Source organism: Rhinoderma darwinii, chromosome 9 (genome assembly GCF_050947455.1).
Source record: "Rhinoderma darwinii isolate aRhiDar2 chromosome 9, aRhiDar2.hap1, whole genome shotgun sequence".
In the NCBI taxonomy this organism is placed as follows: domain Eukaryota; kingdom Metazoa; phylum Chordata; class Amphibia; order Anura; family Rhinodermatidae; genus Rhinoderma; species Rhinoderma darwinii.
The window spans coordinates 103356541-103369127 of NC_134695.1; the positions used below are offsets into that span (position 1 = coordinate 103356541).

The 12587-nt window shown below is 40.7% G+C and overlaps 1 protein-coding gene across 1 annotated transcript in view; it reads left to right on the forward strand.

Moving 5' to 3' along the window:
- The window catches only part of SLC12A3 (solute carrier family 12 member 3), a 49789-nt gene extending 43911 nt beyond the window's left edge, over positions 1 to 5878 (forward strand). The window contains exons 23-26 of the mRNA XM_075838684.1: positions 1019 to 1105; positions 2614 to 2749; positions 3261 to 3328; positions 5481 to 5878. Coding sequence (XP_075694799.1) covers positions 1019 to 1105; positions 2614 to 2749; positions 3261 to 3328; positions 5481 to 5622 — 433 coding nt within the window. The 3' untranslated portion in view covers positions 5623 to 5878. The remainder of the gene's footprint in view (positions 1 to 1018; positions 1106 to 2613; positions 2750 to 3260; positions 3329 to 5480) is intronic.
- Positions 5879 to 12587: the final 6709 nt, after the last annotated feature.

A 12587-nucleotide genomic window follows, 5' to 3' on the forward strand; every position in this document is an offset into this window, starting at 1 on the left:
TGTCGTGTAATTAAATCATTTTTCATAAATACAAAGAAGAGCAACGAAGCTAATAAGGGGCATGGAGAATCTAAGTTATGAGGAAAGATTAAAAGAATTAAACCTATTTAGCCTTGAAAAAAAGACGACTAAGGGGGGACATGATTAACTTAAATAAATATATTAATGGCACATACAAAAAATATGGTGAAATCCTGTTCAATGTAAAACCCCCTCAAAAAACAAGCGGCGACTCCCTCCGTCTGGAGAAAAAAGGTTCAAGCTGCAGAGGCGACAAGCCTTCTTTACTGTGAGAACTGTGAATCTATGGAATAGTCACCGCAGGAGCTGGTCACATCAGGGATAGTAGATGGCTTTAAAAAAGGAGCGAAAAAAAGGAGTGGTAGGATCCAGCGCTAGGTGGAGTAAAATGGAAGCAATTTCCAAGTTTAATGGTCAAAGTTCGATAAAATCCAATGCTGTGAAGTCCTGGTGTGAAGAAAGCAAGAGGGAGATGTCCTCAGAGCCTACGCGTTTCCGACGGCTTCGGCGTCCTTAGACTTGGCAGCCAAGTCTAAGGACGCCGAAGCCGTCCGAAACGCGTAGGCTCTGAGGACATCTCCCTCTTGCTTTCTTCACACCAGGACTTCACAGCATTGGATTTTATCGAACTTTGACCATTAAACTTGGAAATTGCTTCCATTTTACTCCACCTAGCGCTGGATCCTACCACTCCTTTTTTTCGCTGCTTCCTACCGTGTACCGACACGAGGATACCGGGCGCTACCAGTGACACGTCCCATTGTGTCAGGTGAGCTGGAGGATTCCTCCCCACTTCCTATTTTTGCTTTAAAAAAGGCTTAGATAATTTCCTAGAACTAAAACATACTAGCTCCTACGTGTAGAAATTTTTCCCTTCACTTTTCCCATCGCTTGGTTGAACTTGATGGACATGTCTTTTTTCAACCGTACTGTGTATAAGTACAGAAAATAAATATTATAATATATTTCAACCTAGTTATCTTTTACTGTGTTACAGGATGATCTCTTTGTTAAGTAAGTTCAGAATTGGATTTCATGAGGTGCACGTTCTTCCAGATATCAACCAGAAACCACGTCCTGAACAGTAAGCACATTGCGAACCTGTAAAATGTGTCCAAAAAGAAAAAGTAGTATTATGCCCGCATATTCCTCTGATATGTAGACACACGATAACCAACTCACATCCATTGGTTGTACTCTGAGCTCAATATTATAGAGGGGCATATCAGTGTTGAGGATGATGGTATTGCTATGATAGCGCAAGGCACCTTCAAAAAGGTTTTCCTGATTTACTTTCCTCCCAACTCTCTTACTGGCCAACTCACCACAGGCTGGTCAAAGTTAATGTTCATCAGCAACTTAATGGAACTCGTTTTTGTATAGACTCCAGTCTTTATCTGAAAATACAAGAGAGAATTTGGACAGCCGGAAAAAAGTTAAATTTAGACCATTTTCTGTTGACTTTTTGTGACATGAGCGAGAGTGGCCGCTATCTGTAGAAGATTTGTTTTGCGTGTTGTATGTTTTCAGTCGTTATTGGGTGCAGTCCTTGGAAAGTAATTTACGTCAAATGACAGATCAGCAGCCAATAAATAGAAGCCCAGACCACAGATCAAGACAGAGATCAATCGTCGATTTGTCTTTTTAACTTATGGTGTCATCTAAAACGACATTTACAGACATAACCGTGAACAACAAGTCACTCAGAAAATGGCCATCTAAAATAACTAATGTATGACCAGCTTATGGCTTCACATTTATGCAGAATGTAATGATAGTAGGTTAAGGCCTCATTCACATGTGTTGTATAGATCCTTAATACAGCACCCATAGTCTGCTTTGGGCTCATATTGTACCTCAGTATGCCCCCTTTGGTTGTCCTAGAATTGGGACTTTACTGTTATGTTGTTTTATGTAAATATATTTTTTTATATAATTTAAAGGTTGCTATATTTAAAAAAAATAAAATAAATAAATACAATATTATCAATAAAATAACACTATATAGAAGCATTAAAGGAATATCCTAAAGGTTTTGTTGAATTTTGTCAATAAAATTACATGTCTACATTTCACCAAGTTCACACTTCACTTCCTACATCAGTTTTTCCACTTTTCTTCCCTCATTTTTTTTCTGGAATTGTAGTTGTAGCTTTGTGCCAACCCTTTTATGGTACCGGACAGTGTGGAATTTGTTTACTTACCGATAATCTGGAATCTCACAATAATGAAACAGACTGACGGGGTTAGACAGCTAGAAAATTTATACTAGGATGACGCAGTATTGATCTATCATTATAACCGAGCGGTAGTATCAGCCGTTATCAGCACCCCCAGGTAATGTAAATCAGCACGTAGTCCAAAACAGCATTTTACTCTACAAGAGGTAGACGTCACACCCAGGCCCTGGTGCCTGAGGGGTCCCAAAGGCCCCTCTGTCACAGAAAGAACCAGTATTCTAAATTCACACATAATAGTTGGGGGACCCGGTTACAGATTTTGCATTAGGACCCAGGAGCTCCAAGTTATGCCCCTGCACTCTACATCTCATGCTACGTAATAGTCGTATAAACCATATATGATTGTTGACAGTGTGAAGCGGTTTGAAGACCTCATTGCTCCTTATATGCTGAACGACGGCTTCAAGGATGAGCTCCTGGTGAACGAAATGAGACGCGACTGTCCATGGAAGATTTCAGATGAGGAACTCAAGAGAAACAGGGCCAAGGTCTGAATACAATTACATTATGTGTGCAGGAGCGCCTGTGATAAATCAAAACGAGACAGATGTCGCCAGCAGGAGGTTTTTGTGGTCTGGGAATTATAGGGAAATGATTATCATCATCACAATTCATGCAAAAAAGACAAATCTAATTGCAATAGTTGACTCCTTAATTGACTCTTCATATATTGTGTAGTAGTTTGTATCACAAGTGCCAAGTAGTGGCATAAGTACCCATTGCTAAGGGTGGCTGGTTTTGGTTCATGTCTCCCTCCTCTCCCTGGTTCACTGCGGTTTGTCAAGGCACAGGAATGAAGGAGAACTGTTCTACATCCGGATTTAGTTTTTCCATAGACAAGTACTGTAGCTAATCTGGCCCCTGTCATCTTTAGGAAACACTCTTGAGTAGATGAGCCACGTGCGCCACATACTGAACTCCGTACTTTGCAATAGAAATAATTTCCTTGAGAAACTGGATGCTTTGCCTTAACATAGTTATTTTCATGTTATTTTACAGTCTTTGAGACAGATCCGACTGAACGAGGTCCTGCTGGATTATTCCCGGGATGCTGCACTAATTGTTACGTGAGTACAAAGAACGAATTAAAAACACATACTGTATGTATGACAATCCACAGCCGCCCTACTGACAAAACTGGTATTTTTTTTTACTTATAAACATATGTTCTTGTATAAAGCCAGGGTCGTGCTGGCCCTACAGAGTATCAGAGGAGTCAGACTCTCACAATAAAAGACCCCAAAGGTCCAGCAGAAGACAATTCCACTATGTGGAAAAGACTTGGTGCCGACATGCAGCAGTAGTTTGAAAACTAAGACATTAACTTCAGTGTCGTCACTTGCAAACAAAGAGGAAACTCAAATATAACTATGTCAAACAATGAAGAAGAAAATCAAATATAACTGCACGTATGGTTCTGTATGTCTGTAGGAGGCACTTATCTGAGGCCAGGTAATAACTGGTGACTTGTATATATCCAAGGGACAGAGTTGAGAAGACTTGTGATCACACCCATTCTCCAGAAGGAGAGCTTAAAGAGGCTCTGTCACCACATTATAAGTGGCCTGTCTCCTACATCGGAGATCGGCGCTGGAATGTAGGTGACAGTAATGCTTTTTATTTAATAAAACGATCTATTTTCACCACTTTATTAGCGATTTTGGATTTATGCTAATGAGTTGCTTAATGCCCAAGTGGGCGTACTTTTACTTTAGACCAAGTGGGCGTTGTACAGAGGAGTGTATGACGCTGACCAAACAGTGACCAATCAGCGTCCTGCACTCCTCTCCATTCATTTACTCAGCGCATAGGTATCCTGTTAGATCCTTATGTGCTGTCGTATACTAACACATTAATGTGTAAGTATAAGACAGCACATAAGGATCTAGCAGGATCCCTATACGCTGAGTAAATGAATGGAGAGGACTGCAGGACGCTGTTTGGTCAGCGTCATACACTCCTCTGTACAACGCCCACTTGGTCTAAAGTAAAAGTACGCCCAGTTGGGCATTAAGCAACTCATTAGCATAAATCTAAAATCGCTAATAAAGTGGTGAAAATAGATTGTTTTATTAAATAAAAAGCATTACTGTCACCTACATTATAGCACCGATCTCCGATGTAGGAGATAGGGCACTTATAATGTGGTGACAGAGCCTCTTTAAAGCAGCAAAGTGCTGGACGCGTCCTGCAAGAAGTGAGGGAATGATCACCCAGTTAGGATTCAAGTAGATCTATCATAATACTATGCTGTCCTGTTTAAGGGTGGCATAGTATGGCGACAGGTCCGCTCTAACATAAACGTGACAAAAACATATTGTGCAATTTGGCTAATCAAGCCTAAAAAGAATATAGTGGACACATAGTTATGAGTCCGCTGTATTCATGAAGGGATCGCTCCCCTGCCCCTCTAAGCATAACATGATGACGGATCTGCTTTAATTTTGGGTCTGATCCCGTTGTGTATATCAAAGGGTAACTAAACGTTCAACAAACTTCTGACAAGTCATAGTGACATGTCAGAAGTTTTGATTGGAAGGGGCATGAGCACTGAGAACCCACTAATTGCTAAAACGAAGTGCTCGTGTGAGCGCTCAGCCGCTTAGTTTCTGTTTGGCTTTTTCCGAAAATCAAATGTATCGGAGTACGGGCTCAATAGAAAGTCTATGAGCCTGTACTCCGATACATCAGCTTTCCGGAAAAAACCGAACAGAAACTAAGCGGCTCAGTGATCACATGAGCGCTTCTGCTGCTTAGTGTTTAGCGATTGGTGGGGTTCTCAGTGCTCGGACCCCCGACAATCAAAACTTCTGACGTATCATTATGACAGGTCAGAAGTTTGTTGAACGTTTAGTTACCCTTTAAGTCCCCATGCACACGAACGTGCTTTTGCGGCAATTCCCCCGAAAATCCACGGGAGAATTGCGGCCCCATTCATTCCTATGGGGCCATGCACATGATTTTCACGGTCCGTGCATGGCCCGGGAGCCTGGACCGCAGAAAGGCTCATTGAAAAGAATGGCCGCGGCCATGTGCATGGGCCACGATTTGCGGGCGGCTGACAGTCCGCTGCCGGCCAACCCGAAAATCATGGCCGTGTGCATGAGGCCCAAGTGTTTTTTTGGGGAAGACAGGTGTTATAATATAATAGAAATCAACCAATCTACATCTGTTTCTGTACTATCTTACAAAGGCGTAATATTTTGTATTTTTTATTAGAACAATGCCCATTGCCAGAAAGGGTAAGTGTCCCAGTGCTCTATACATGGGCTGGCTCGAGACCTTGTCACAAGACCTGAGACCACCAGTTCTACTAGTTAGAGGAAACCAGAAGAATGTTCTTACAATGTACTGCCAGTAAGAAGAGGTTCATTACCAAACACACCAGCAGAGGCAGATGAAGACTGTTGGAAGATAAGCATGCTAATAGCAAACTTGTCCTTGGCTACATCATCGGCTTGTATTGTTTTTGGCTTGTACTTGTCCCTGCATACTAAATTACTGCCATCCACACCACAGGTTTATAAGTTTATATTGTGTTAAAAAGGTTACATTGAGCGTCCATGATGAGAAAAGAAAGAAAATGTAATATATATAAAAAAATATATAATAAAAAATAAGAGATATTATGAAGCTATATCAACACTATGTATATTAAATGAATACTAAATGTAAAAAATAAACAAAACATAAAAGTAATAGCAAAACATACCATAATATCCTCCTCCTCTTTTACTCTTTTCTAATATGTATTTTTTATGTTGATAGCATGTGGTTCTTTAACAAGAGACAAGGCTGGTTTTATAGAAAATGCACTGGCACTGGTTGAAATAAAAGTAGAGACCCCCTCACCATTTTATGGACAGTTTTTACCTTATATCAAATGATGCCAAATAATACTTCCATATGATGCCCGCATAATATAGCGGTTTATTGACCAAATGGTACAGCCATACATTGTCCAAATAAAACCTCCATACAATATCCAAAGAATACTAGTGCCCACATAACATAGTAAAATGGAAAGTAAAGCTGAAAAAAAGACAAAAGGCCACCCAGTTCAGACTATTCTCCTGCAATAGAAGAAATAGAAAAGTTCTTCTACTACCCACCGTGGACCGTTGCGGAGACCCGTGCGAGGTCGGAGTGTCAGGCGTTGGATTGGTGAGCTGGAGATTTCCTCCCCTTGTCTTATTCTCCTGCAATGTTGATCTAAGGGAAGGCAAAAAAAAAAAAAAAAAAAATCGAAGCAGCAGAAGCCAATTTTCCTTATTTTAGGGATAATATTCCTTTCCGACTCAAATATGGCAATCAGAATAAATCACTGCATCAATGACCCATCTCTAGTAACTGTATTACTTGTAATTACATATAATCTTGTAATATTACTGTCAAAAAATGCATCCAGGTCCCTTTTAAACTCTTTCAATGAATTCACCAGGACGACTTCCTCTGGCAGAGAGTTCCATAGTCTCACTGCTCTTACAGTAAAGAATCCCATTCTATAATTGTGTAAAAACCTTCTGTCCTGTAGACCTAGGTAACGCCTCCTTTTTTAGTTACAGTCCTGGGTATAAACATATAAGAGACATCTCTGTATTAACCTTTGATATATTTATACATAATTATCAGGTCACCCCTCAGCATTCTTTTTTTTCTAAATTAAATAACCCTAGTTTTCATCATCTTTCTGAATACTGTAGTCCAAAGTTATTACTTTGGTTGCCCACCTTTGAACCTGTTAAAGCTCTATAATGTCTTTCTTGTGCATCGGTTCCCAAAACTTTTCCCATTTAGAAAGTAATGTTGTCATGTATTTTCCCTTCCCAAGTGCATAACCTTACATTTATTTAGTGTTAAACCTCATTTGCCACCTCTCTGCCCAAGCACCCAACTTATCCAAATCCATTTGTAACATTGCTCATATATTTTCAGTCCTGTCCTCGAATTCCCCTAGGAAATTATGGCAATTGCCCAATTTGCCACCCCAAACACCGGCACTGCATAGAGGTACGCCTTGATCTATTTTTAACAAGATGTTGTTTTTGGGATATATAGCTAATATTAGATATAATATATGCAATATAAATACAATGCTTGTTTATGTCCACATGCTTTTTGAAGGTTAACATCAGCCATTTCCATGGCAGATATCTTCTACCACGTGTGACTGTGGCTTTAATATGGTCTTTGGTAAAGAATATACCACCCGCAATTACTTATTTAATGGAATATGCCTTACTCATGTAAGTTGATCAAGATTAATCACTGAATTTAGCTGATGCCACATAGTAAGAGAATGGTTACTATCATATTTATATCCGACCTGTTCGTGGCAGACCTGCTTTAAAGGGGTTTTCCCATCAGAGACATTTGTGACATCCACAGGATATGTCAGATAGATGCGGGTCCCACCTCTGGGACCGGCACCTATCTCTAGAACGGGGCCCCCTAAACCCTGTTCTACTGTTCTGTGTTGTAGTGTGATTTTCGACCATGAATTATGGAAACAGCGGAGCTCGCACGCTACGCTGCTTCTGTAACTGCCATTCACTACTATGGGACTTACGGAAACAGCGAGCTCCGCCGTTTCCATAATTCATGGTGAAAATTACACTATTCACACAGAGCAGTAGAACGGGTTTGGGGGGCCATGTTCTAGAGATAGGTGTCGGTACCAGAGGTCGGACCCGTATCTATCTGACATTTATGACATATCCTGTGGATGTGTCACAAATGTCTCTGATGGGAAAACCCCTTTAAAGGTTTTAAAAATGTATGAATTTTGGCTTAAAATGGCAAAATAAAGTTTGTAGGTGTAATTATAAACCCCAGAAAACCCTTTAAGGGATAATTATCATCTTTATGATGTACATAAAATGTTTCCCAAGATAAGACAATCATTGAAATGTTTTTGATTTTGGAATTATTTATATTTTGTATTATTTCACATAAATATGATATGTGTAAAGGATCTGCCAGGCACAACTTCTGTGTATACTCCCATTGGTAATCAGTCTGCACCTGCTTCTATGTCTGTGAGACTGACTCCATCTTCCACCACTCAGGATGGCAGGCTTAGGAGTGGGAGAGCCTATCACAGCCTGGCCAGACGGAGCTAGCTCCCGCCCTCTGTCTATTTATACCTGCCTTTCCTGTTCCTCCTTTGCTTGTGATTCTTCTCGTGTGGTTTCCTGGCCCAGCTACAGCTTCTGACTATTTGATCCTGCTCCATACTGACCCTGGCTTTCTGACTACTCTCCTGCTCTGCGTTTGGTACCTCGTGCACTCCTGGTTTGACTCGGCTCGTTCACCACTCTTGTTGCTCGCGGTGTTGCCGTGGGCAACTGCCCCATTTCCCTTTGCTTCGTGTTCCCTTGTCTGTCTGTCTCGTGCACTTACTGAGCGTAGGCCCCGTCGCCTAGAGCGGGTCGTTGCAAGTAGGCAGGGACAGAGTGGCAGGTAGATTAGGGCTCACTTGTCCATTTCCCTACCCCCGTCATTACAATATGATAGTTGTCTGGTTGTGAAAAAAACGTTTAATAGCTGTTTCAAAGTAATTTTCTCTATACAAAAATACCTTTCTGAGACATTCGGCAGCTTCTAGATCTTGCATAATTTGACCACCCACCTATTGTACAGATTAGACATTAATATTTTTATTTGACTTTCAGGGTCATGCTAGGCATAGGTAACAAATATGCATATCCTCTATCTGTAACTCTACAGACATTCCGTCTATCATAAACATATATATCTCACAGGACAATAATTCAATATTGAGTCCAGGTGCTTCATACTCCTATTCTATCACCTCCGCCATAGTGACACACGGTAAGTAATAGAAACTCCAATGTATAGCCACATTTTATCAAAAGAAGGAAGTCATTTACTATCCGTTTCGTTATAAAAAAGTAAATTTTATTATGTATCGTTAAAAATTATATCACAAACATAATCCATTTTCAAGAAGGATTCTATAGAAACACACAGGGTCCGGACGGACCAAATACCGCAGTGCATATATTAATACTAGTAAAAAATATAATGTTAATGGAACCATAACAGTCACAAATATAATTCATATAAGTCCTAACATAATGCAAATAACTCACAGTATATCAATTAACGTAGGAGTGGAAATCGCAGTGTAAGTGCTCTATTCCTCAGACAGGAAAGCCGTTAATACAGCCAATGGCTTTAATATTGCGTAGTGCTAGCTAGATGTATATGTTTAAGGTATATGATATATGTTTAAGGTAGTATATGCATCCAAAAATCATAAGTAAATGTCTAATCCAATATTTATCAGTTGGTGCAGCGGCCAGACACGCATTTCGCATATATAGCTTTTTCAAGGGATCCTGATTACATGTTCGAGACCTTTTTAAATAGAAAAAACAATCATGTGATGTTTAGTTAGCCAATAGCATCACAGGTCAACGGTGCATGCGCGGGATTACACAAGACGTTGCTGTTGCTATCAAGTGCAACAGCGCACGTTCCGTGTCTGGGACGCGTCACCAGAAGTGGGAGCATGTACTGAATCCAGGACGGAACACCCGGCTAACCCAGATCCCATGCGCACTCCAGATCGCTATGAGCAAGGCTAAAAAGAAGCAATTCATTCATTATAAATTCTCCAAAAAACAATATTTTATCTCCAAAAGAAGATTGAATACATATTATATTCCACTGTGATAACCATGAACTTTTTACTTAACATTGATCTTGCACAGGTCACTTTATATGCAAATCAACTAAATACAAAGTAAATCATGTACGAACAAGGGCGACAACTTGTCAGTGTATGCACTACATCAAAAAAGTAAGCAGAGGTGCTATGCAATTTTAAAGTGCCCCAGTCATGAAGTGGTTAACTATAAAAAAAAAACACAACCCGTATCTAAGAAACATATTGCAAAAATGTGGTATGAACCAAGCCTTACCTTGAGTTTTAATAAATGCGCTATCATTGCGGGTATGTGATATAGGTATTGTATCTTTTTCATGTCTCTGTTCTGAAAGTGTTTAAAATATTCTTTGGTTGTTTTGAAGATTTAATATAGAAAAAATGTCAGTACACCCCGCCCTGGGGCTTAATGTGAATAGTCTTCATTTTATATGGAGTATGTGGATTTTCGGGGGAAGTATCATACTGGGTTAACAGCTGGCTGAGACTAAAAACCACATCTAAAAATTATCACCTCCGAAACCAGAACATCTGCAGTCACAAGCACAGGCAATGTACATGGCACACAAAGGAAGTCATAGATATTACACGTGTTCACTCAAAGGTGCGGAGGGTTAATGTGGACATGCGGCTCTTACTTAAGTGGCGGTAGCCATTGTACAGGCTGAGCATGGCCCTGAAAATCTACTAGGAAACACGGACATCACCAAGACCTTACTTCTGTGCGGAGTTATCTTATGGCATTTTTTATTCTGAATTCTGTCACTTTAAGAGGTGCCATGGAGATCACCATCCACATCAATGTCCCGTATAATACACACACATGACTGGTACTATTTCGGCCATTTAGGATGTAGACATTGATGTGAATGGTGAGAAGACTAATGTAAGCGCACATGCCTGTCCGAGGAACTCCCAGAAAAAAGGGAGACCTGTCACATTCCCAGAAGAGTAGACTTTCCTCCCGCATTACCAGCGCTGCTATTGGTGGTTTAGTAATGGCAGCAGGGACTGGCAATTTTCCCTACCTGCACAATAGCGTGTACAAATGCTCAGGGTATGGGTGCTCAGGTTTGCAGGCACTACCGTGCAGGCAGCAAGGGCAAATGCCTTTTCCTGCTGCTGTCACTCAACTACCAATGGCGCCATGACAGAAACCAGCTTAGCTACTCTAGGTAAGAGAAGGGGCACTGTTGCTGGCACTCCTATCCCCCATTATTATGGAGGAACTGTGTCTGACACTGATCTGTGTTTTCTGCGGATCATCAGTTATTAGTTACTAGTGCCGTAGTCACGATTTAAGATCACTAGTTTGGGGTCGTTTTGGGGACACAGCCCCCAATTAGGGGACGGGGCATATGTCTGTCTGCCATCCACATTTCTCAAAAGTAGGGAAGTATGAAAGTAGGGCTCTGTTCATGTAGTGTTAGAGCCCTACATTTGGTGTATTCTATAAAGAGGGATGCAGTACAAGAACGTATATGGATTTTTTTTTTTAAATTGGTGCCTATTGACGACATATGCCACAGCATGCTACACGGTGGCATACATCGCAGCTTTCCGTTGGAGTCAGGAAATCCTCCCAACCTATACCTCGGCTGGAAGGCTCCCTAACATGTGAATAAAGCCTAAGAGGTCAGCCATGTGACTACAGCATAGAATAATGTCAGGACTTCAGAACCTCTAATGTGGTTGTGTTGTGTGTACAACAAAGTGGACAAACCATATGTGCCACCTGTGCCGCTACACCGGGGCAGAGTAGACAAGGGGCCCACTGCCACCTTAAAACAGTTTTCTATAGTCTATTGGATTACTTGTAAGGGACTAAGCTAATTTCTTACAGTACAAAATTACTGGTGCATTGTTAGAAAAACATAAGAGGGAACTTTGATAAGCTACTAGAGACTGAGGGGCCCATATACTGTTCTTGTACAGGGGCCCTCTGCTGGCTACGTCCACCTCTGGAACAAAGTACGCTCACTCCACACTATACAGTTCAAGTGAAACATTCGCAGTAATGCCTTCATGGGTATGATGCAGAATTGAGATGTCAATAGGATGTGCCTGCTATAGATTTGTGGTTCTGTTATCATCACTTTCTTCTGTCTGCCTCGCACTTACCAAGTGCCATTACTGTTCTTGTACTTGGATCTGTTTGTAGACTACGTGTAATCTCTCTGCCGGTTGCACTATGTGAGCTCTAAGAGGACTCTCGGGAGACGGCTCTGCAATACTTTACATAACTGTCATCAGCACCTGCTCATGAAACCAGATACCATATCCATGCAATGGTTTTTTTTTTTCTAACCTATATGCAAAATGGTCTACATTTATCTCCTGTAAACAGGACAGTCCCCTCCAAAACCTTTACATTACTACGTATGTCAATTTACATATAAATTTGTAGTATACATTACTTAAAGAGTACTTTCCCCTCAAGTAAAAAAAAACCTGAAGTGATAAAGTCCTTGGGGTATCACCTTCCATAAAGCTGTAAAAAAAAACTTCTATCCAGCCATTTCTTAGTTGTACCGTTTCTGGAAATACTGGGTACAACTTGGCCAATTTGGCCTCCATTATAGTTCCCGCAGGAATTGCCACACAAATTTACAAAATGTTTTTAGATAATCTAA